The sequence below is a fragment of the Oreochromis aureus genome, linkage group 3, assembly GCF_013358895.1.
Source record: "Oreochromis aureus strain Israel breed Guangdong linkage group 3, ZZ_aureus, whole genome shotgun sequence".
In the NCBI taxonomy this organism is placed as follows: Eukaryota; Metazoa; Chordata; class Actinopteri; order Cichliformes; family Cichlidae; genus Oreochromis; species Oreochromis aureus.
In genome coordinates this window covers 8,771,527-8,798,222 of record NC_052944.1, presented here as the reverse complement: position 1 = coordinate 8,798,222, position 26,696 = coordinate 8,771,527, and the positions used below count along the sequence as shown (strand labels likewise).

Genomic DNA, 26,696 nt, shown 5'->3' with positions numbered 1-26,696 from the left:
ATAGTCTTCCACCCGAACCAGCCCAACTTCTGGGGAGTAAAAAAGCAAAACGTTCTTAATTACCAAAGAGAGCTGTGCACCAAGGAGATAACTTGGGAACGCTTCATAATCGACTTTGTCAGCATCCCACCCCGCCCCCATTGTGCTCCTGTCTTCTTCGACTTTATCCTTTCCTATCCTTTTTTCTTTGGAGAAGAAAATGGAAATGGGGGGAGTTCTTGTTTGTTGATACGGATACTCTAAATTCTGCAGGCACATAAAGGATTTGTGCGCAGAAACCCATGCAGACTCTGCACGCTAGCAGTCCAAGTTTGCGCTTTGCACGTCAAAAAGGAGCGCATTGACAGAGGTGAATTCTGGGCCATCCCTCCCACCCTGCAAGAGAAAACATTCCGAATAGAAGCTTCTTGCAACCATATGGCATGCCTCCTCTCTGTGAGATAACAGGAGTAGAAGGAGGATGAGAGGGGCGTACTGATGACGGTGGTGGGAGAGAGATACTGCTCTCTCCAGCTGCAGTGCTTTTCATATCCCCTCATATACACTTAGATCATCCTTTACCACCATCCACTCCTTTCACTCTCCCGCTGCCTCCCTCCTGCTTCAGGTCCACAGGCAGAGGAAGGGCTAAACCTGGCTAGAGCACAGCATCAGGCCACCGTCCCCTCCCCTCCTCTCCACATACATTTTGAGGGTTGCAACAGACATACAACCATTATTTTTCTGCCTCCGACAAGCAATCTGTGCATTAGCAATCCAAGCATGACCTAAAACCAGCCCACTCCCCAGTTTGGCTCAACATAGATAGTAATTACTGACCACAGCTCATCTGTGACGAGCCATTTCTCTCTAGTTGTGGAAGACTGAAGGTAGAAATGTGCTTTTACAGCTTCAGAGCATTTTACTTTTGGTCAAAGAGGTAATCTTTATCAGAGAGAAATCAGACTGCAGTGAAACTAGTGCCCAGATAAAAGATTTAAAATGTGCAATCAGGTACTGCTTTAGATCTTCAGGCACACAAAAGGGATGGATTTATATTTTTCACCCAATAGTGTATGTAGCTATTGCTCAAAAAGGCAAAATTTTCTTGGATAGATGTTTGGTTATCATTTCAGTGTGTTATTTTTAGTACTTACTGAAGTAAAGACGCTGAGGTCCACTGCAATTTCCACCCAGTCTTAGAGTCAGCGTGCACATAGAATCACTGTGTGAAATGCACTGTTTTCGGACCAGTTGCCTTTTTTGCTGGGAATTTCTTTTCACCACCTATTTTGAGCCATGTATTAGAAATATCCAAGTGTCAGTTCAATCACTTTTACCATATTATATAACTAATGGAAGACAATTTTAACACTGTCTATCACTAATCACAAAATTTTACATTACAAATTTTTAGGTCTGTTTTTACAATTTTTTTTTTTGACAGCTGGGTATTTTATTTTAGTATTCTCACAACCTCTGTGTTAATGTATCCCTACATCCTCTTTATGAGTACCTTCTGTGGTCAAACAGCAGGTTTGTGGGGATACACACAGCAGGAATCTTTGGCATTAGGCAAGGAAAGTAGATATAAAACCCTGTTATAACCAAGTTAATCATGTGATTAAGTGGCTGTACTTGAAAACTAGGGTGCAAAGCTAGAGATGACTCACTAGTGCTTCCCGTGATCATTTAATATCCATAGTAAGCACTTCACTGCACTTTCTTCTTCTTCTTTTTTTCCCCTTTTCCTTTTGCCTTTCATCTCACCACATGACTTACTCTCCCTTCTGCTTGCTTCTTACCGTCTTACTCTGGTGTGTTACTGTATGTCTGTCTGTGCAGCCACTCTTTAACTGCATCATTCCTCTTGTTCTTTTTATCGAGCCTGTCATGCACTCTCTCTATCCCACCCTTCATGCCCTCGCTCTGTCTCTTTGACATTCTGTCCTCATGCACACTTGCTCTTTCTCTGTCCTCCTCATCTGTCATCCTTCCTCGCTTCTGTCATCTCTTATGTCCCCATTCTCCAAGACTCTGTCCAACCTTTCTTTATCATCTCTTTTTCTCCAGGCTTGGGTAGATTACTCAGGAGTTTCCCTGTGGCCAGCATTAAAAGAAAGTAAATTATACATGTATGGATTTTTATAATGCTAATTTACTTCAAGCCTTTTTTGTTTTATTAAAATATATATGCTTTGTTTGAAGACACTGCTGAGGAAAATCCCTTTGATAATATTGTAGGCCGGGGTAAAGGGAGTCCACATCTCCTGTCATATTGATTACCTATCAGCTAAGACAGGATGAAGGGGGTTGTGATTGTTGCTTATAATACCTTTAGAAAGAGTTGTTCCCACCTTTTCTTACCCTGATCAGCTGTTTAGAGAGCTGCTGCTGCCAGGATGCCAGTGATGCTGAACTGGAAGAGGTTTTCCAAGATGCATCATTTCTAGTTACAGTATCCTTAGAAATGGGGAAAAAAGATACACACATCTCAACAATCTCAATGGCTAACTGCCTTGGGATTCACATGTAATCACGATATACCTGTATGGTATACGATATATATATTGTATGTATGTAACTATCTATCATAAGGCAGTTATCATAAGGCTCCTAGATAATGTTGCTTTCCAGCATGTTTCTACCTGTATCACTGACAACTTTTTTATTGGTATGCAAAATGTCAATAGTCTGCATTCCCCTATGTAATCATTAAATACATAGTCTATGGATTTAAATCTAAGGGCCATTATTTACGCTACATATAGGTATGTAGCTCATCCTGTGAACTATGATGTGAATCGTTCCATAAAATTATGTCGTTGTTTCTCTGAGTGACGTGTAGAATACGCTAAAAACAGGCCCAAACTGGTCTGATCTCTCAGTTTGCATTTCTTAATAAGGCACCATGTGTATTTACAAGAAATAAAGCCTTTTTTATAGCTGCACATAAAGCTACGTAGCTAAGACTACCTTGGCAGCTATTTGTAGATATCAGGTTGAACATAGCTGAAGAAGATGGATGGTTGTGCAGATTTTTCTGCTCTGGTGGTGCGAAAACTGATCATTAAAATCAATTTCCATGTTCAATTGGTACTGAACGACTATAGCTTTAATAGTAATGTGTGCTTTTAGCCATCCCGGTAGGGTGGCTCATTAGATGACAGTGTTTGTTGGTCTATCATTTTTGCCTGAGATCACAATTATCAGATGAATACCCTGCTGCCTTCCATGTGTTCCTTGGAAATTCTAAGAATTCTAAGAATTTTGATCCTTAGTCCAGACTGTGAAGTTTAGCAGTATAATCGGGCATGAAATACTCTGGTTTGAGACTCCAAAAGGTTGATTCTGTTCATCTGGACGTAGCTTTTTCAGTGGGAGAAACGTTTTGTCACTCATCCAAGCGACTTCTTCAGTTTCATCTGACTGCAGGTTTCCCCAACCTTATAAACAGTACATTGCACAACAATGGTTTGAGACAGTCTTTCACCTTCAGCTATACCTTGTTTCTTGCTATCTACCAATAGCTAGCATGCTAAAACCAGAGACTGTACATCCAATTTGGACTGGATTTTAACATTCAGATTTTGGAGAACTGCAAAGGCACATGTAGTTTATTAGTGTTAGCTAACATCTTAATAGTAGCGATTCACTAACAAAACTGAAGAACAAACCTCTTGGACTTTAATTTCAATAAAAATGCTTTAAAAGGCACCAACACTACAGACATTGTTGAGAGGTCCAGTTAAATGGCCTACACCTATTAAGCTGTAGCTTTTTAATGCTGTGAAGTTTAGCATTTTAGAATGGGGAATATATCGGGAAGTGCAGTTTTTGAAGTTTCAGTACTAGATGTTGCAACTGTGAGTCTATCAGGCAAAACTTTTTTCCTACTTAACATCAACATGTTAGCATCCATTAGCATCCATTACATTTAGAGACATCTCTGTCGCTAAATTTACATACAGTGCACTCATGTTTGAATATGCATAGCCGTTCATTATTTTTGCTCGTATTTCTCACACTCTAAACTCTTTAAAAAATAAATTATTTTCAGACATATGGGTATATAAACAGATAGAGAGATAGATGTATGAACTCCGCTCAGGCTCTGCAGTAGCTGATTACAGAAGTCTGACCATTCTGGTCTCCGCACTGCAGTTAATTAAGGCTTTGTGTATGGCTGCGGATGCCCATTATAATGAAAGGCTGGCTGTCAGCCCCTCGTCCCAACACACAAACATGCACATACACACCCCAATCCATCTAGCCCCTCCAACGCCACCACCCCACCCTACAGCCACCCCTATCCAGCTGCTTCCATCGTCAAGCCTCTGCCCATTAAATGGCTATCACCTTAAAATTCCTGTGGAGAGAGGCAAAACACATCCATTCGCATTGAAATTGGTGAAACAGAGCCTCATCAATGTGTAACCCATGTGTGCTGTGCTGCTGCCTAATACACACAAACACACACATGCACAGAGGGAGAGGTGTATGTAAATAAATGTTGAAGGAATAGACACTACTTGAAAAGGCCAAATATCACACACATAAAGGTCATTTCACTGACACATTTCATAAGTTATTATATACATGCACACACACCCTCTTCTCTGCAGCAGCGCCACAGCCAGCTCTGTCATATTAAGCACCGTGATTGCTTGTCATTGCAGAGGCTTCTCTTTCTATCCTTCCTCGCCTCCACCCCGCCCCACTTACGCCTGCCGCCAAAATTGGTTCTAAAACCACATGTCACTTTTGATTTGACCCGGCAGACCCTGAAACAATAACTTCATCAGGCCCTGTTAGAGTCTCATCCTGAGCAGACAGCTACAAAAACAAACACTGATTTCCCTTCATCTAGTCTAGAGGGCACCTTTCTTCTTGGCTTTCTTTGTCTTATATGGGATGAGCACATAAATGGCCACAGCACTCTCATGTGCTCAAGGCTCTTTTTTTTCTTTTACAAAGGGAGGCATTAAATAGGTCACCCAACGGATGCTTGGACATTTTAAGAAATATGTCATGATACATGAATGCATGTGCAGTGACTCTATGAGGTATTACTAATCCTCCTTACTCTGCATCATAATCATAAGCCGCTTGTCAATATAGCTTACTTATGACTGTGTCACTGGCTCAGAGTGTAACTCTGCCACCATTACACTTAACTCCTGTGGAATAAATTTTCCTATCTGAACAGACCATCTTGTGACTTGGAGTTTCACATCACACACAATAGAAAAACAGTGTCTTCAACTTGTCCACACTCTATGACCCTTTCAGTCCAAGTGAAGATGTTTAAAATGGAGACCTTCTGGGCTGATTTGTGAACGTGTGCGGGGTGGGGTCTGACATTTTTGTGCAAAGCGTGCGTGTGTGTGTGTGTGTGTGTGTGTGTGCGCACGTGTGTTCAGTCTTGATGTTTAAAGTAAATCTCTGTGTATACACGTGCATGTTTCTTCTCCTGTATTTTCCCGGCTGATGTTCGTAGTTTAACAGTCTGTTCATCTTTCCTGTTCTATTTATTGCAGCATCACTCCCACACTAAACATGCTAAGTGATGATATAATAGAATAAGAGTCAGATATTGTGTCAACAGCGCATATGCCAGACATTAAGTCTCATTATTATAGAGTTAGGGGACAGGAGCCTAGTCCCTTGTGGGACCCTGGTGGGTCTGATGATCTGATAATAGGCTGACATGTGTAATGGCCCTCATCGAGGAAACAGATTTATGTCTTCAGCACTTCTGTAGAGTCTACATACGCACGTAGATTAAACATGCGGTTTTACATTTACGTACCAACACAAGCATTCATTGACATAATTCCTCTGATATTCCCGCCCACCTGAATCTTATAAACAGGTCAGAATAAGCACACCCATATAGATGAAGAGTAAACTATAATTACAGTGATGAAGAACCCTCTCAGCTCTCTTAATTGAAAGCAAATGGGACCTGGGCCTGTCCCCAGCGTCTGATGAGAAGAAAGTTGTCACTAGCTTACAGTCTGATTGAAACCATGAAACGAGCATTCAGAAAGTTATTCAGAGCATGAATTTGTTATTTAACTGAATCACATGCAGGGAAGTCACTGTGAGCAGATTACCCGAGCAGGAGTGCCAGCAGAAGCGCTGAGGAGTAATCTCCCATACCTGCACAAGACGTAATAAATATGCATACATCCACACGTACACGCACAACCACATTCATAAACACACTCCCTTCAGGCCAAAGATTCGTAGCCCACCATGTCTACTGAGTCAATATTTCACTCCCAAATGCACACATTAGCGCAGTATCCCTTTCACGAACAAACACACTCTCTCTTTCCTTGCAGGGATTGATTAATCCATAAAAAACCTCTTTAGCTTCTCCCATCCTTCTCCTCTGAGTAATTACCTCATAAGGACTGTTTTTAACCCACATCCTTCCAACAGTTTTCCTCTAACCTGAATATTCCCCGATGTCCATGTGAGTCTCACTAGGGGTCAAAGATTGTGTCAGTCTGAGTGTTGGGGGTAAGCAGGCACAGTAGGGATGCATGCCTGTCGGAGGGGGAGGAGGGGGGGAGGTGAATAAAATAAAATCTAAACGGATGTCAGTTGGAGAAAATACAGGGAGAAAAACTATACCTGTCAGACTGCCCCCACTCTGCCCCTACACCACAAGACCTGGTGACACATTAGTATTGGACCCTGGTTAAACGGTTGACTTTGTCCTCTCTTCATCCATCTATCCATCCAGATGAATGGTAATGACCACAGAGAGGAACAGCCCCTGCTGAATTAAACATTTCCTTCCAATGAGAATCTCATTTTCCTCCTTTAGATGGCAAAGCAGGGTGATGGTTTTTCCTCTGGCAGAGATACTTTATCATTGTGCAGCTCATGTGCATTGGAGGTCAATGACACAGACCCAGCATTGTTCTAATATATTCCATCTCAGGGCAAATGAGATGCATTTTGCTGTGAACCTTCAGTCTCAGGGTCAATCCGCGACTGCTCCTGCAATCTATTTGACTGCCAGATTCAGGGTGCTTTTCTGGGAATGTGCCACGTGACTAGCTCCATAATGACTGCAACTGCAGCAAGCCAGGGTCCAATCTCCCTAAAGTGTTACCCAGGAAATCCCTTGTGATTGAAACACTCCCCCTTTCTCCTCCGATTCACTGTGTTTCATGTTGAAGCTCACCTAAAGATCATGACCTGATTTGTATTCTTTGCCCTTTTCTTCCTTCCCCTCTTTTCATGACCTCTCTTCTTTCCACTTCTCTCTCCTCCTTCATCCCTCCGTCTTGTCATCTGTCGCATATTAGGTCGCCAGCTGACCATCTTCAACAGCCAAGCGTTCATCAAAATCGGTGGTGGAGAGAAAGGGCGCCACTTCCAGGGCCAGATCTCAGGCCTGTACTACAACGGCCTGCAGGTCCTCAAACTAGCAGCCGAGGGCGACCCTAACGTCCAGACCCAGGGCAACCTGAGGCTGGTGGGTGACGTGCCCTCGGTGCTGACTACCGACACCACCTCCACCACCCCGCTGGCTGATATGTCCACCACAATCATGGAGACAACCACCACCATGGCCACAACCACCACCCGCAAACAGCGCTCGCCAACCATGAGGGACAGTGTGACACAGGTGAGCAAAGTGAGCTAGTGATGCCAGCTTGTTTATATGATTCATAGACAAAAATCAAAAGGCTGCTGTTTGAGTCACCGAGGCAAGAAGATGCTCTGGTGCTGTGCATGGTGATGGACCATTGCCAGTTAGTTTTAATTGGCTTTTTAAAGTTCCCCCAAAATCCTCGAAGTGCTGAAAACAATATTTGAAAGATTAAACAGCATGGCCAAGTAACCAGATGGTTCTTCTTACATAAAGAGATTTCAAAAGAAATCAGATGTCAGCTACAAGGTCAAACAGTCACATTCTCAGCTCTGTGCTGTGTGTGAGTTTCCCCTTGTTAGCCATCAGCTGTATTCAGATGGTCAAACAGCCCTCAGCTCGAGAGGGAGCATTCTGTGGAGTGATCAATTAGACCAATCAACACTGCAGTTTTGATTTTCTTTAAGAAGATGTGGCTGACCAGGATCCTAGAAATCACTGCTCATCCAGAGGCTGGTGGAGGGCAAGACCATCTCGAGAAGTAAATCTTGCTGCACAAACAGCACAACAACTTAGGACACAATAAACTTCCATTTATGAGTCTACATCGTGCGCATGTGAGAGGCCGTGATTTATGCTCTGATGATTATCCACATGGGGTAAAGGCACATATTACCAGCACGGAAAGCAACAATTAGCAAACGGTAGGGGACCTTTTCCTTTGCCCACATGCAAGAAGATGGAAGAGGCGGGCCATCATAAAAACACCTAATAACAAGATCCAGGAGGGGAATACGCTCCAGTTCACATCCAGCATCATTAGCTATAAACTGTGTGTTGTGCAAAAAGACAAGTGTGAGCCAGGCCATGAGAGGAAGCGCTGAAAGCTTGTCGCCCATGCTCATGGATGTACTGTATGTCAGCTATATTTGGCGCTGTAAAGATTTTGTACCTTAATTAGTTGAAAGCTTTAAAACCTGTCAATTCCATACTTTCAATTTCAGCTCTATCGCATACTTTTATGATGTCGCGGAAAACACAAAAGCACGGTGCCAATTACTAGTGCTTTCCTCTTATTCAGTTGTGTTCATTAGCACTCTTCATGTCCACAGAGGCATGTCTGAGATCAGTCAGCGAGCCACTCACACTCTTCCCTGAAAACCATGATCAGCAGATCCCGAATGTGTTTAGATCTTCATCTTTGTCCTTTTATCATCATCTCAAACCTTCCTATTGTGCCTCATTTTGGGTAAATGTGGCAGTTCCAATTAGACTAAAGATAAGGTGAAGCTGTTGGCACCACTGCACAATAGATGCAAAGTTACACTGCGAGCACCCAGATTAAAGAAAACTTTTAGTTTTGCAGCAACTGTTTTTCTTTCTTTCTTGTACATTGATAAAAGTCAGCCTTAATGAGGCCTCCATAGGCTCATCAAACTAATACTTTGATGGCAGTTGACAAAATATGAAGGTGCGCTTGTCTCAGTCATGGTTATCGGTGCCACGGAAGTACAAACAAAAAGTTTTGGACCTAAAGCATGTCAGAGCTCCTTCGCAGTCAACAGCATCTTGATTGTGCCCAGTTGGCACAATCAGTTGGTCTGTGATTTAGTGTTTCTCTCTCTTCTCTTTAAACATGAGATCAGTGGAACATGGATTTAAGATGCCACATGTAGGATGCACTCGGTTCAATGCCTCTGGCCTCCAGACTTCTTGGCGAAACATGCTCTCCACATTGAGCGTATAGCGAGCTTTAAAAGCATCTGTCTGTGATGTGAAATTGGCAGCCCCAGACAGCCCCGCTTGATAAATTATCCGGAAGCATTTTAGGATAGCAGAGGACTCTTGAGTGTTGTCTGCCTTTTGGTTGTTACAAGCCTTAATGTGTATTCCATTTGCTGACTTATGTTTATGTTGGGTCATAAAAAAGCACGGTTCCACCTTTAGAGTGCTTTTTATTGCTAAGACTCTATTTTTTAGATAGTGTACACACATTTTAATGGCTCCATCTTTATGATTATTATGCACCTAGCTCAACCAAGTGTACTGCCACAACAGACAAAAATAGCATTAAGGATATATGCTGGCGAATCAAAAGATATTACCTATGAGTCACTATGCATGTACTTTAATGATCAAACAGGCAATATTGTTCTGTGTGTAGAAAAGCCTAAAAACATTAGCGCTGATCATTCATACAGATGGTCCCAGGTGTGGTACCTCCTCTGTCCCCCAACCCGAAGGAAAGACAGAATAAAGCAACAAAAGAATAACTGTGAACACAGCTGTAATCTAGCAAAATTAGGCAAAACCTCTTGAAGGGTGGAGGATTACATTGATTTTTACAACAGCTGAGAGGCACCAGACTGTATGAAATCATTTATATTTGCTCTTTTAAGCACCAGGCTCTGTCCTGGGAAAGAGCCTGTGGTGAACTGGAAGTGTTGTTTGTTTTCATATTTGTGGCAGGAACAGCAGTTGGGGGAAAAAAATGGAAGAAAACAGTGTATTTAGTGCGAGCAGTGGTGTGTATCGAAGCTGAACAGACAAGACGGAGCAAAAACCCATACACGACTCAAACTCAATCAGAATCACAGACTATCACTGCGCCTGGCTAAAATTTGGGATACGTGAGTCACAATCTTACAGGGTATATGAAGACAGGCGTAGCCAATGTGACATTATCCATTGGTTTGTGAAGCTCTATTTTTGAAGGTCGAATTTGAAGGGGGAGGATCTGACTTAGAGCCCGTGTGCTTTTATGGTACCAAATTGTCAATCCCAAAATACGCCCACCCAACCCTGCTTTACCATCCTTCCTGGCCTGATTCAGAAAATAATTTACAAAATAAACATCACGTTGTGTTCGATAAGACTCGACACTTTAGATCATAAACTCACGACTTATTTTGTAGCCAGTTAAACCTTCAGTCCGAAGCATAGACAGCTGTATTAGAAAAGTAGCTGATTCTTTGGTAAAACAGAAAGTAAATGACAAGATCCATACAGCGGGAAACATTGAATAATGCCACTTAAGAGTCTGTTATGTGCAGCATTAATGGTAGTTGAAAACTAAAAATCAAATAATTAAGAAAACCAACTTTTCTGGAAGAAGTTTAGATGAATTCACAAATCTTTTCTGTGTTTTATTGACTAATCATTTTGAATTATATGGTGCTGTAAATCATCTAGGAGGTGATGGTGGCTTGGTTTACTTTAGCGATTTGCTTGTTTTTGTCAAAATAAAAACTTTTTTCCACCTAAAAAAAAAGAATGGAAAAAGAGAAGGTCCTCATGGAACTACATGATTCCAGATACTCCCTGCCTGTTCAGTGGCCATGTCTGGTTCACCTATTTGAAACAGAAGAAGTGTAAGTATATAACAGTTTTATGGACTGTGCATCATCATTTAAAGCCCAAATGTTTGTATCCACAGTAAACATTTTCTGTCAGTTAACAAAAGCTTTCAGTTTTATAATAACAGTACAGTCAGAGTCCGGAGAACTTTCTGTAATTTTACACAATTTATTTTTTCATAATTTAAGCTCAAAGAGTTGTGCTGACAGATTTCTTCCATTGCATTTCTTTTTCTTATATTGAAATATCTCAGTGATTAAATGTGCAGTTAAACTTCTGTACGTCAGCATAAAGGGAAGTTTCGCCAGTCCAGCCCGCTTAAGATCGAAGTGAGCTGTATGTGGCCCATGATGTCAAATGACTTTAATATCCTTGCTCTAGATCCGTCACGGTCATGTGGTCAGATTAGGAATTGTTGTCTTATTCTTTTTCCTGTCCTTCAGATAGATAAAAAAACAAACATGGCAATGGTATATTAATGCAGGAGTGGGAGAATCTAACTATATACGAGCAGAAACTTAAATTTCAATTTCTCCAAAAGCTCTGAGCTACCCGCCGCGCTGTAGCTTTGATCATAGTGGAATAATGTGCTTTGATGCTTAGAATAAAAGATCTACCTTTTGATGTGCATGTGGGGGTCTGATTTATTCTGCTTTTTTACCCCTTGATACTGTGGGTTTCCATGAAACAGTTGGAAGTCATCACTTGTCTCGATCTGACCCAAATTTGGTGTCAGGATGTTATAAAACTAAGATCACAAGCCTCGCCCTTGCTGCTGTCTTAAGCTGAGAGCACTCCCAGGTGTTTGCCTTCTCTCTCTGATTTGTCTGGACGGATAGAAGATGGTTCAAAGTCCTTGTGGGCCCTGCTCGGAGATAGTCAGCGGTGCTACTGCGGGGCTGCTTTGGATGTTCCAGGGGGGTCAGGTAGTGAATTGAGGTTTAAAAGTGTGTCACAGATGTTGCACGAAATTACAGCCATGATAACTCCAGGAGGCTGAAAAACCCCTTTTGACATTCAATCAGTAAGACATTGTGTTAAAAAACTCTCTTTTTTTCTTTTCTTTTAATTTTTATGGCCGCAAACACAGCCCGACGTGTGCATTTATTGATGTCCTGGTTGTTTAATTTAAAGGAGTGCACATTTTAAAGGATTCATTATGCGCTGTTTATATCGAAGCAGCTGCATGGATGGAATAGGAATGTAAGTGCATGTCTGATGGAGATGTTGCTGGGAAACTGAAACAGGATCATTAGGACCATTTGACAGAGCTAGGTGATGTGAACACACACTCAAACTGACACAGCGTAATTAATAAATGATTATGCCCGTGCCATGGATTAATAACAGAGCGAAAAGTCTGCAAGGCAGTGAATCAGTTATGCTGATAAAAGCCCTCCATTTTCTATCAGATGACCCCATCTTGAATAACAACCAGAGGCTGAGAGGAGGCGAGGGCAGGATGTTTGGGTGTCTAGACACGCAGCTGTGTGAGTCATGCAGCAGTGAGGACAAACCTGGGCTACTAAATTGGAACCACCTTGTCAGATTTAATCTGCTTTCATTTCAAGACCCCCGCTGTTGTACCCGCTGTACTCGTAAACCCGGCACAACAGGCTTCATGTCTACTGTTTTCTTTATCACGTACTTCAAATGTCTACAAGCTCAAGGTCAAAAATAATACTGGAGACCATAATGGAGATAATCTACTGTATGTGCTGAAAAGTAAAAACATTTGTGCAATAGAGCCTTCAGTGTCTGACACTTTTGCCTACTCAGTGGAGCTGACGTGCTGTTTCGACAAGCTGCACCTCTTTGATTGGCGGCGTTGGGTCAGAAGAGATTGTTTCACTTTGGTTTCCCTCGAGCTCTCCATCTTTTCTTACATAAGTACACACGGGTGCTGCTCATAAAGCACTGCCACCTCCATATTTTCAGCACTTGTGCCACAACTATCAGACTGCTCAACAATAAATCTTCATGTTGTAACTGAGTTACAGATAAGAGTTTTCCCCGGAAGTTTGCTTCTCGTACTGCAGCTGCACATGCTTCTGTGAGACTAGGCATCGGTGGAGCCGAAGACCTTCACTGTGACTTCCAGACACTCTTAATCCGCTTAGATATTCGGTGTATTCTCTACACAAATAAAATTAGTCCTGACTGTATCTCCTCTCCTCCCTCTCTGTTCTTCCAGAACTCAGACGACCTCCTGGTAGCATCGGCTGAATGTCCTAGCGATGACGAGGATTTGGAGGAGTGCGAGCCTGGAAATGGTGAGTCAGCTCAGGGAGTTCTGCCTTTGTTGTATTTTATCTGGAAACAAAGTCAGCCTGAAACACAAAAGCAGACTTACCTAGACTACTGCAATGTCCCTTTCTCCTCTTCTAAATGATACCTTGTGACTGCACAGCCCCCCTGTATGCAGCTCTGATTGGCCAGATGTGTACTCTCCGAGTTTTTTTTCTTGTTGCTTTTTAAAGCAGCAGGCAGTCAGCAGCATTGTGGTCTGTCAATTGCTCAGCCATGTGGTAATACCTGGCATTTTCCCAGCTGTTGCACCAATCTCCTGCCCCGACTTTAACAAGGCAGGACAGTTCCAACGTGGAAACACAGCTTGTTCTGCATGGCGCACAGCTGTAGCTTGGCAGACCTGGTGGCTGAGGTACTGTTAGTGTGAACAGAGGGTCAAGCAATGTTCTGACACCATGTCAGGAGGTGGAAGTTAAAGGCCATGTGTTTTACTCCTTGCCACTGTGGTTTCTAGCGCTAATAAGCTGACCATATTTAAAAACTGCCAAGAACCATGCCTGTTCAGTGAAAAAGTGAGATTCAAATTACTCGTGCAGAAGTCAAGGCTTCTAAAAATCCAAGAGTCAGAAGATATGCATAGCCACTTTAAATTATGCAGTATTTCATCCTTAAAGAGCTTGAGTGACAAGAGTTTTGTGTTTAATGGGTTCATAGATTTGACTCTGGTGTGGGTGAAACCTTTAATCAAAGCAGAGCCAGGATATATGCCACTATGATGCCACTGTCAAAGAATTAATAGAAAACGTTAAATTCCTGGAGCATAAAACAAGACCTGCTAGCAACTACTAGCCATAAGCTAAGTGTGGTTTTATGTGAAGGATGAGTTTAATGCATCACCGTGGAATCAAACCTCCCTTAATGTTCTGAGATAGGGCAAACCGTTGTGTAGCTTCAGCAGAACGTGCTTTATATGATGGAAAAAGGTAAAAAATGAAGAGAAATGCCACAGTGTACATTAATAAATGTATCTGATAACCTGCCATAAAAATGAGAAAAAACAAATATTTTAGAAATCTGTCAAAAACACGTTTAAAACTAAAAAATTACTTAGTTATTTATTAGTCAAATAACAAACTAAATTCATGTTTTTATATCTGAATTTGAGCCAGCACACTGGACTTTCCCAGAAATGAATCAAGGATAATATTCAACCACTAAAACTGTTCAAGAAAAACAAAGATGTGCTTTTTTGTTTGTTTCTATTTTTTCCAAAACACTAAGTTCAAATGTTAAAATATAATAATTATATTTTAGTATTAAAAATATCATTTTGATTAAAGAGCTTTGTGCATACTGCTTTAATTTTATTTATACGGCTCCAAATCACAACAACTTTTTTTAAGGTAAAGACCCTACAATAATACAGAGAAAACCCCAACAGACAATGACCCCTATGATCAAGTGCTTTGGCGATAGTGGGAAGGAAAAATTCCCTTTTAACAGGACGAAACCTCCAGCAGAACCAGGCTGGGGTGATATGAGGTCTTTAAGAAAATTATTATTATTACCTTGTTATAGTAACCTTGTATCATTACAGAAACATAAGAAATGGTTTTGGTAATTACCAGTGCTGTTAGGACAGCTGTAGCATAAACCTGGCCCTGACTGGTGGTCTAATAAATTTGTTAAGCAGTGTATGTGCTCCCCGAAAAGCACTTGAGTTACCTTGAATAACTGCGTAAAAGTTTGTTGTGGGATTGTGGATTAGTGGTTTGACTGCTCGACTGTAAATGGCAGCAGATTACAACATTTATCAGTATGTTTGTGTTAGGAGAACCTGATCTGAACCAGTGCTGAGAAACTTGAGTGTAGCATTTTCCTGCAGTTTTCTCTGTAGGTGGTTGGGACTGAAATAGAGACTCAATCCCCCTCTTATCAAAAGAAGAAATGAGAGTTTCTTTTGGTTGGATGCTATGTCCAGGCTTAATCTCCCATGAGGAAATGCAACTCACTATCTCTCTCTTTCTCTCACACGCCCCCACAAACACACATACGGTGTCTGACATGCTCACCTTTCCACATAGGCACTTGTCTCTCTCACTCTGTGGGTGTAAAGTTTTCTCTCTGCCTCCGACTCTCCCGAGCAACAATGAACACGCTTGTGCATACACACACACACATACACGTGCTCTGTATCACACCTTCCAGATGCCACGAGAGTTCCAGCAAAGCGAGCCGGCGGGGTCGGATAAGCCTCTGTGAAAACTGTGGACGAGGAGAGAAGAATCAACATTGTCTCCAAAGCATGTTCCCCCTCCATCACTGCTGCACAAACACAGGCCTTTAGTCACTGTGTGATAGGACCAATTCCCAGTGTTTTCAATTACATGTGAGTGTTCGGCTCGCTGTTATTCAACTGCCTTCAGGAAGGAAGGAGAGAAACATTTTATAGGCAGCTGTGGATTTTCTGTTAAGCAAAGCTAGATGTGATTGTTATGAATTGATGAGGATCGATACAACTCCTTCCTATATACAACCAGCTGAGTTCCATCTGCTTACCTGCAGTTGGTAACACCACAACACACAATTCAAGAGATGCAGCTTGTTTTTTCCTTTTCTTTTTTTTCCACAACTGCATTTGGTGGAGGAGTGTTTTGGCTGTGTCACACTAAATGAGAGTCCTCAACGTGAAACGCTCAGACAGTGATTGAGGGGTAGCTGCTGTTGCACATTTGCTGACAAGCTCGGAGTGGATGCAAAATAGACAAAAGCACAGGGTGCAGAGAAGAAGACCTGAGGAGGAGACGAGCAGGAAAGAGTGAGAAGGACTGGCTTTCATTGAGATGTGCATCACGTTCCTTTGCGCTCAAAGCAGAACAGAGGAATGGGGAGAGGAGAGAAGCGGAGGTACAGAGGGAGCCTGCGAGAGAGAAGGAAGAGGAAGTGAAGGAGAGAGTGAAATTCCCATGAACGATTCCTGGTGTTCCCATCAGGCTAATTAAACTTTGACTGTTAGAGAGCCTTAATTACATCACCCAATTAGAGCTATGGTTTCGATACTTCAGTGTTTGTAATGAGTCTCTGTCAGAAGGGTGACAAGCGCTAGGAAATGTGGACCTCGATTACAAAGCTCAATATACCGAGCACAAAATGAACACACAGGAAAGAGTCTCCAAAGATGCATATGGACACTCATTTGCTACACATATAATAACTATAATTCAAACTAACGCACAATTTTGAGATTCTGTCCATCCAACATTAAAGCTGTGTCTTTTTGTCTCCATATATCATGTTCTGTCTGTTCTCTACCCCAACGTGACCTTACTTCGCTTTTCTCTCACTTACCTCCAAGCTACTTATCAGTCCCAGGATGTTGTAGGCTCTATATCGGTTTTACTCTGACAAGATCAGAGCTTTGAGGAGCTCCTCAATAATTCATCAGACAGCATGCTATAGAGACAACCTACGAATTGCTCTTCTTAGGCCGAGGAGTGAAAATAAGAGATTGGGTGATAGATGAGGGATGACCTGGAGCCTCTCTGCCCCCCTCCACATTCAATGTGACTCAGAGCCAAGTCGATGGGTTTGGGTGTTAGTTATTTGTCAGGGTGATGCTTTATTGATCGCTCTTAGCTAGTAACAGGCCCAAGTTTATCATATAGGTTCCACAGGTTGGATGCTGAGCAGTATGGATGCTTGAACCTGCATGACAGGATGCTTTCTAAGCGGTACATCATCCTTTCACTGTTCAGACAAGCGTTACTATCCAAGCCTCTGCCCCTACTGTGTCTGATTGGTCAGATTTGGAATGAGCCTTCTGATTTGATCATTTTCTGTGGAAAAAAATAATGCAATTGACTAAAGGTCGCATCAGCTCCATGATGAATGCTTGAGTTTGCATCAGTTATAATGAAACCTGTCCCAGCTACCATAGGGCGAGAGGCGGGGTACAGCCTGGACATGTTGCCAGTCTGTTGCAGGGCTTTAGGTGATTGTCTTTAATTAGCAGAGTTATTTTACAGTACCATAAAATATGGATCACAATCTTAGTCGGGATACACAGTCACTGCAGAGGTGCTCAGTCAGCCTAATCACACAACCGAAAAATGCATTGCTCAACATTATTCACATGCCTGTAACCATTTTATTTCATTACTGGTCAATGGTGCATTTTGTCATTTACAAAAAAAAATATACATATTCTGCAAACTACACAAAAGTGGTTTTTGAAATTCTAATTAGAACCAAATGTTAAGCCAAAGCTGTTTTAAGGAGGATGGCCTTTTTCCTTGTGCATCATTCTGAGTAGGAAATCTGGCCGCTCTAGCTTCAGATTGTAAACAAATGCCCCGGAGCACCATGGAGAAACATGGTGGTTTGCAGATTGTCTGAACCTCTAACATGGCAATGTCTTTCTTCATGGAGATAGACTTTATTGCTGCACAATATGTGACTCTGAGACACAATATGAGCAGGGCATCATATCTTTTTCGTCAAAACAAGTCCCTTCACCTGAGAACAGCAGCAGCAGTTTACAGAGCCCCACGTATAAAGAAGCATGTTTGTTCCCTGCACCGATTATAGGGCCATAATTGCACCTATTGTAGCAGGATTCAGAAGCAAGAAAGGGATAATATATTATGCTCGGACACGCAGTTAGATTTTCCATCTGCAGCCTAATCAAAGCTGAATTACAGAATGCTGAAACTCCAAACAACCTTTTTGCTCTAAATATTTCAAATGGATGTGAGCGGGGTGACGTGATCAGCAGAATAACGATATTTGTCAGGAGACCGACGTGGATGCAACAGTATCCATCTGCCCTGTGCTTATTTTGAGTAAATAGGAGGGGTGAGGGTGACTCATACTGGCAACGCAGCGGAGAGGCATGTGGGTAAAGATAAAGAAATTTCATCATGTGGACTAAACGTCTGCCTCAGCTGTTCAAATCAACAGAGTCAAACTCAATCAATCAGGCTGAATATCTGAGTCTCTCCCGCTTTAATGCTGAAATGACAGGGTCGGAATGTTAAAGAAACAGACACCCACACGTGGGAATCATGCCTAATTTTTTTTTTTTTGCATCAGAACTGGTCTCAGTAAATCCCAGTTTGGGTCTGATGGCTTTGATGTGAAATAATACGCATTCACCTAAATATTTTATGCTCACTTTCCTGGGTTTCCTCTGGTTTACATCAGTCTGTGGTTCTTGGCAGCTTTCAGCAGGAGAACACATGCAGGGACATTTGTGACATGTATCCCCCACCCACCCCGCCCCACCTTCCAACCTGGCTGTTAACAGAAGCACCAGAGCTGCATACAGGGACCACACAGTGCAGTGTCGGAGAGCCAATTGAAGTTGCTGATTGGTTTAAAATATTGGTGCAGTAGGCTTAGGTCGCACAACAGGAAATGAAAAGATGTTTCAATTGATAACTGCCTGGAGGTCTGACATGTGGCTCACTCTGTGTATGAGGGCTGAGGTTCATTATTCTGCTAGGAGCTGCTGCCTGCCAGTCATATGGGATAATGCCATGAGGCCTTCAGGCTTTGGCTCCTAAAAGCTAAGAGGACAGCAGAGCGATGTGGGTCACTTGCTTGAACAATCCTTTCTATGTACATTTGTGCATGATGACTCTGGGCCTCCCGTAAATATTTAATAACCCTTGTAAGCATCACTCCAATGGGCTCCTATAAGCCAGACTTTAAGCAGAGAAGCACAGTGTTCCTGATTCCTGAGGATTACATTAAATGTTTATTGTAACAGGGGCATCTATTTGCAATGTCAGCCGTGCGTACAGTAAGTAGGACACACTGTGAGCAGAGGTAGCTCCTCAGTAATGGGCAGGCTGCACACCGAGCAGCAGGTATGAAGCTTGAAATTGCACTCGCAGCATCTGTGCCACGCAGACAGACGGCAGAGTAAAGATAGCAGCGCTAACGTCTCGTCGTCACCCTCCCTCGCACATGCGTCGTGTATCTCTAAGAAACGATCTTCTCTGTGTTCCCAAATTGTTGGCCCCCACCCCACTCGCTGGAGCGACTTTGACGAGTTATTTTACGAAACCCAAAGATTTTCTTTTTTTCTTTTGAACACACTGGGGGAAATCCTACTCGAAGTGAATCTGCTTTGTTCCTCAAATGTGCCGCCACACTCTGCTGTCCTCTCGCCTTCAAGGTGAAACTCATCCCTCAAACACAGACAGAAAATGTATGGGAGAGAAATAACTTGAGCATTGCCATGGAAACTAGCTTTTCCAGTAGTGGTGGTGAAATAATAAGTTAGAAAGGTTGAAGAATTACTAAGTTTCTTTCTCCTTTACAGCTCTCACATTTTGCTTTATTTCAAAGCGTTTCTCTCAAGTGTGTTGTTATATGTTGACATGTCGCAGTGGCTTTGTTAACCCAATGCATTACCTTTTTTTTTTTTTTTACAAAGCCTTTGCCATTCTTTGAGTGAAAATGTGGGGTTTTGTAACTGACCAAGGGGTTTGGGGGTGTTTGAGTGCTGCTGAGCTGAATAAAGGCCACAGAGGAATTCTTACAATCCCAGAACCTCCTATTAACCACCCCCTCCCTTCCCATCAATTCCTGAAACGCCTTATCCAGCCACTCTCTCCCACTGAGTCTCCCTGGTTTACCTCATCAATCGAACACAGAGCCAGAGTCATGATTTTATGCTGGTGATGTTGGCATTTCTTTGCTTATGTTTTGCTGTTACCTTCCCTTTTGTCCCCCTCCAAGATGTGTTGTAATCTAATTCACTCTGCAATACTGTTTCCTTTACTGACCCTTTTGCAACACTGGACAGAAAATTGAGTGTGTAAATTTACTGCTATTAATATTCTATGTCCTGTTAACACACTCCTGATATGTCTAACCATTTCAATCTATGATACAAGGATTCCTCTTAAATGCACCTTTTTTCCCCCAATATTCTGAACTGAAGCAAAGTTGAAGCTTATTTCACACTGGGCTAAAATTGCATAACTGAGGCTTGAAATTCTGGCTCATTAAGACCTTTTTTAATGTTATTTGTGTTGATGGCTGTTTGAAAAGAACATCATTCCCCCATGTTTAACGTGTCGTGTTTGGGAGCGAAGTGGGCATGAGGGAGTCATGATAAAAAACTGAGCAGTATTATTTAATACTCTGTTACTCAGTGCGCTGTAGTGTAGTGCACTGAGAGTTTGGGTTAAGAATTAGAGGCATCAGTTTTCTGCAGCCGCTCCTGAGGGTTTGCATACAGATTAAGCTAATTAGAAATGAGCCATAGAAGCCACCATGCCCAAAAGGGGAAAATAGGATTGAGACAATTCTTCATGAGAATTTGGGGGGGGGGGGAGTGAATAATGCAACAATATATTATTATTCTTATTTTTTTTTTGTTACATTCTGATTATTTTTCACCCAATAAAGAAACAAAAGAGGAGAGGAGGTAAACAAAGGTGGGGGTGGGGATGGGAGGGGAGTTGTTTATCACTATCCGAGAACAATCTTACACAGCTTTCTTTTTGTAATTTTTTTTTTCATGCAAAAATCATGCGGCCAATTTGTTGATGTAAGTGACCTGAACCTCGTGGTTTGCTATCTTATTTAACCAATCACAGCAGAAACATCTGAGCGCTAGCGTAGTCAGCGTAGGTAGGACTAGAAAGGTTAGCAGTGAAGGATAGGCTGTGTAGTACAATAGATGTTACGTTGTTCAGTGTAATTTGTAGTCTGCTTTTACCTTGTGTTAGTGATATGACATGTAGGAATATGCAGCACAGCGAAATAGGTCAGAACAGTCAGGAGCAGGTGCAGGCTAGAGTATATTCTTACATCTTGTTTTATAATGTAGCTCAAAGTTAGTCAGCATATTAACTTTTTAAATAGAACAGACTAAACTTGTAGAACTAACCTCATGTTAAGCTGTAGTGCTGTTCTAATACTGGTGTTTCTGTAACATTTGAACTGTCTTTCTTCTGTTGATCTGGAAGTCGTCTCTCCCTCAGGTGGTCTCTAACACTCTTTTCCTTCGTTGTCTCTTTCTTGTCCTAGGAGGTGAATTAGTGTTGCCCATTATTACAGTGGACTCCCTAGACCCCCCATCTATCGCCACCCGCTACCCAGTAATACCCCCGCCCCCCACCACTTACCGCCCTTTCCTCACCCTGCTTGAAACCACCAAAGAATCCCTCCCCTTGCCCAACGGCCGGCCCCCTTGCCCCTTGGACCAGGAGGACTGCGAGGAAACCATCGAGGTGTCGGCGTACGGCTCGGGGGAGATGACCGAGTCAGATGACGAGGACTATTACAAAAATTCCGCCCTGGTCACCGACAGGACTGTCCTCCCCCCTCCCCCGGCCGTCGAGGGTGGCGTCCAAAACCCCCGAGACCGCCATTTCTCCCGCTTCCCCAACTCCCGCCCCCCTCTCTCCTCCACCCCCACAGCCAACCCCGACCAGCTGAACCCGCGCATCAAGTCAGCCGGCGGCGGCAGCAGCAGTAGTAGCAACAACATCCCTGCCGGGAAAATGAACACCCGGGACCAAGTGCTGCTGCCGCCGGCCCAGCCCTCTTTGGATCCAGGCCACCGTAGAGTCCCAGGTATAACCTATCCCCCAAATTTCCCTCATGTTCCCACTCCAGACCCCACGTCTCCAGAGAGAGGGCTCCCGGGTGCCGTGGAAGTGCAGCAGTCGAGCAGCACCACCGGGATGGTGGTGGGCATCGTGGCAGCCGCTGCCCTCTGCATCCTCATCTTGCTGTACGCCATGTACAAGTACCGCAACCGCGATGAGGGCTCCTATCAGGTGGACCAGAGCCGTAACTACATTAGCAACTCAGCCACACAGAGCAATGGGGCCCTGGTGAAGGAGAAACAGCCCAGCACTGCCAAGACGGTCACCAAGAACAAGAAGAACAAAGACAAAGAGTACTACGTCTGAGGGAGTGCCGCCGTGACACACAGGGGCAGACAGCAGAGCACTTAGAAAAGGAAAGAGACGGCGGGGAGAAGGAGGGAGAGAAGGCAGTATGTGGGAAAACTGCAAACACATCACAGTGGCTAATTCATTTAAAACTTCAAGTATTGTCAGGTGCTCATATGTGTTACCAGTTCATCTCTAATCAGAGGGAGGCAGCAAAATGAGATGGCACAGTGACATCACAGCTCTCCTCACACATTTCCACATCACTTTGATTGATTAGACTAAACTTCAGTTACATTCAATGTTAACCACAGTGTGGATTTAAGGAAAGGCTATTACATCTCTACACATACCGTGCCAACAACCACGTAGCAAATGCTGATAAAACAGTGATTCATGGGTTAGCATTTGACAGGCTGCTTAATATCCAGAGTACTGTAGGAAAGCATCGCCATCAGTATTTGTGTCAAGGCCTGTACTTGATTCTGAGGAGAACCTGCGTCACCTTAGACAGTATCAAACATATATATGTTTTTTTTCCAACCGGGCTCGAATTAGCAGATCAATATACTGCCAGCTTACAGAAACACTGTGTCAAATCCAGCTCCTCCACCTCTGTAAGTGTTCGACATCTCTGATCTCTCACCTCCCATCGGATCTCTCTCTCTCCTTCTCGTTCACCCACGAACTCTGTTTCTCTCCTTGTCTATGGTGCCCAGCAGCCAATGCAACGTAAACTCTGCCGTGTTTCAAGCATGTAGTATTCATTTACGAAAAAGAGATAAACTGTTTTTCCTTTCTGTGGAGTTTAAAAAACAAAAAAATATGACGCCGATGACTGATGATCGTAACAACATTAAAAGTAGCAACTATGTGAGATGCCACCGCTCCAACCTAACGGATGCTAAATTGTACATTTAGCCGCCAAAAACTCGTCGAGGCCAAAAAAACACCCCTTTGGTCGTCCTTTGTTCCAGCAGATCTGTGTCATGTGTATCTGGGGCTCTGAGGTGCCCCCTAGTGGGCCAGCAGAGAAACTGTCACGTCCTTACAAGTTACTAATCACCGAAAAACAGAAAAAACCTCCAGCAAACAAGATGAACTCTGTTCTATATAATTATAAATATATGTATAGACGTTGCAGAAACATATGGACCTATGTGAGCGAATCAAAAAGTGCGTTTGCTGAGACGTGCACAGCAAAAGATGGGATTCTTGAACAGCTTCACCGTCCAACCCCCCCCCCCCGTTCCTCAGACCCCTGCCCCCCCTGTCATGAACAGTACGGCTGATGGAATGCCTTGCTGCAAGACTCAGTCACTTTGGTTTGCTCTTTTCTTTTCTTTTTTTTAAATTTCTTTTCATTTCTGGAGAAACGAGAGACATTTTAGGGAGATTCTGAATTCATTTGTGTTGGAGTTCCACTGTGGAGACAGATACCTTGCAGCAACTGAAAAAGAGCAACTGTGTCGTTCGCCCATCTCTAGCCTGACTGGACTGACGGCAGCCCGTGGGCAAAGCGAACTTAATGGGAAGAGCACACAAATAAAAGGAGAACAGTAGTTCCCTGAAAGATGTACAACAGAACTCTAGTATTCCAATTTTCTCAAGTCTATTAAGAAAAGAAAACTGTACCATGAAAAGAAAAATTCAGAAAAAAGTTTGTGAAATGTCTAAATATTTGACTTTCATCCCATTACTAAGAGAAATGTGTTTTCCCTACTATCATTCCTGTTTGGAGAAAAAAAAATAACTATGATTCTGGGAAACTGAAATTTCTATGTATTTTCTTTTGGTACCTGAGCAAATATGATTTGGGTTATGAACATGAAACCATGCATTCTCCTTTTCCAGAGGAGAAAATTTCCTCTTTTATCCTCCATCTGCCATCCTTAGCCTCTTTCTTTGTTTTTCATGCATTCCTTTTTCTCTGTAGAGATCATATGTCCCCGTACCCTGTGAGGAAAGCAGGTTCTATCCATCCTCCGATTTTTATTTACTTTAATTTGTTTTTATATCTATTTCTGTCTATATGGCGAGAGACAAGATGGTAGTCATTTCACTTGACGGGCTCCATCGTTACACTCTTCTGCCACGTTTGTCTGGTTTCTCTCTTTCTCCATTCCGAGCATACTCTCCCAGTATCTTCCTGTTCTTTCTAAATGTTATTGTAAAGTGTTCCAGTGAGATGACTCTAAATATGTGTACATTAACAGAGGGAATACACTTGGTTATATACTTCTTACTTACTGCGTTGTGTGGTCTGTTCATTGTCTCCTTATTTTCAAATTTGATTCAATCCCCAGGAGGTACCCAGAGGACTGCAAATTGCTTTGAAACAGTTCAATATTGCAACATCTGATGGACCAAGTTGCTGGTAAAAGCGACTCTAGTTAGAACCAGACCACTTCTGACTCTGACACCCCGATTAAGCTAAATGCTCTGCAAAATAAGTCTGTAACTGGACCCATTTTAAAGGGATAGTCTCATTTCTCAGTATAAAGAAAAGTTATGACATCAAATAATTTGAAAGATGCTATAATCACATAAAATTCTCCACATCATGGCTTTAAATGCTGACATATTTCATAAAAGCACAGTGGCCCTAAAAGCATTAATGTGTTAATACATTTTCCAAATTAAGAAAGTAAGAACATTTCACACTGCCGTGTGAGGATGGATGGTTGGGTTAGTAACTGCAAGCAGTTTTAGTTTAAATGTATCTTAATATTGTCAGAAATCGATAAAAATACAGGGAGCAATTACTCACCCAATGCCGTTTTTATGTCAGAGGAAAACTTCAGCTCCTTATCTTCACGTTGATGTGAGCGCACTTTTCTGATTTTGAGTCTATTTGGATGTCTCTTTGGATGTATTTTTTTCTCCTTTCCACAATTGTCAGACTTGATTCAAGTACGTCGAGACCGCATTTGTTTTATGTCAGTTACATTTTCATTGTAGAGCTGAGGTTTTCAAAATATGAGCCTCGGCACCCCAGGAGGGCACAAGGGGAGAGACGCGAAGCAGAGACACTGCCGGAGATCAAAGAAACGGGTGCGTATGCAGGTGGTCTGAAACAGTTGGGAAAGTTTAGACCAGAAATTTCTGTCAAAACGGCACTCTCTCTCAAACTCTCCCAAACGTGACACGTGTATTTTTAGGTATTTGGTGCCACTTCCAAAGGACAATAGAAAGAAAACGCGTTCAAATATGTTCAAATTCATCCATTAATGACTGATTACATCCATATAGAAAGTGCTGTTTGCTTTTATTGGTGCCCATTTTCCAAGTGTAATTACAAATAAGCTCAAATATACAAAGCTCAACTCACAGCATCCCTGCTAACATTTTACTTCCTGTATTACTAACCCCAACAGGCCTGGATGAGCTGCAGCCCAGCACCTCTGGAGCTGGTACAGTAGGGGTTCATTGTTCTGCTGAAAAATCGCTTTAGCAGCAATGAGGCGCTGCTGTCATTATGAAACAAAGGAAAACATCCTGCAGTCTTTTGTTTATTCCCTAAGCTTTAAAAGTCCTTCAATGGCAGAGCATTTTTTTAATATATACATTAATTTTGTGGCCTGCCAAGATGATCATATCTCTATAGTATTGTTTGCTGTGATCCTGCAGGAAAATATAAAAAACATCTTTTTTATTCTACTGCCTGAACAAATATGTATCTGTAATGCATTTCTTGTGCAGCTCTTTAAGCTATTTAAACTCACACGTGTCCCACTGAAATTACTTTCAGGTCAGTTATTGATTATTATTTTGTGAGACCTCTCTTAACGAGTCTTCATCATGAGTCTTCTTCACCCCTCTAAAAAAATCCTTCCCACAAAGTGATAAAAAAATCATCACAAGTCAGCGAAGTAGAGAAGTATGCTAATGTCATAAACTTTCAGAGCAATCATCAGACTCGAGCACAGTCCTTACCTCTTAAATCCAGCATGAAGTTACCGGGCTTTACTTCAGTTTAAGAAAGATGGAGGCGGTAAACCTTGACAACTGATACGTAAATCAACTATCATGGTTTTCTATATTGGAACTGTGCTGACAGTCAGTTCTCAGTTGTTACACTTAATAACTCAAAATAAATGAAAATGTCATCATTTTCATACAGTCAGAAACTGCGGTACCCCTGAGAGGTCAAATGCACTTTACTCAGGATCTCTGTGCTGTTGAGATCAGAATTTGAGATTCGCATACATATTTGATAAGCCACATCATACTAATAGTCCACTGGAGCATTAGGATGAATGAAAAACAAGACACAGACAGGGCTCCTGGTGAGCTGCACCGGCTAATTTCACCTTCTAAGAAAAAAAAATGAGGAAAAACAACAGCAACATAAAAAAAGAAGCAGTGCCTTACTTCCAACCCAAGCTACGTTTTTGGGAGCAGCAGCATAGTGTCATCACATGGTCCAGGGCGCTGTATCACAGAGAAAGATGAGTTGTTTAGCCAGCTATCGTTATGTCAAAAGATCTTTACACACTAAGCAGACTGCAAAAATGCAACATGATGTACACACAACATACATATACCACAGCCACGTGACAAATGTGGGGTTTTTC

At 42.4% G+C, this 26,696-nt stretch overlaps 1 protein-coding gene across 1 annotated transcript in view; it reads left to right on the top strand.

The window, feature by feature from the left end:
- nrxn2b (neurexin 2b) overlaps positions 1-24,336 on the top strand; it is a 654,120-nt gene extending 629,784 nt beyond the window's left edge. Inside the window, exons 19-21 of the mRNA XM_039609711.1 lie at positions 7,308-7,630; positions 13,146-13,224; positions 21,248-24,336. Of these exons, the coding sequence (XP_039465645.1) occupies positions 7,308-7,630; positions 13,146-13,224; positions 21,248-22,137 (1,292 nt within the window). The 3' untranslated portion in view covers positions 22,138-24,336. The remainder of the gene's footprint in view (positions 1-7,307; positions 7,631-13,145; positions 13,225-21,247) is intronic.
- The last annotated feature ends 2,360 nt before the right edge of the window (positions 24,337-26,696 follow it).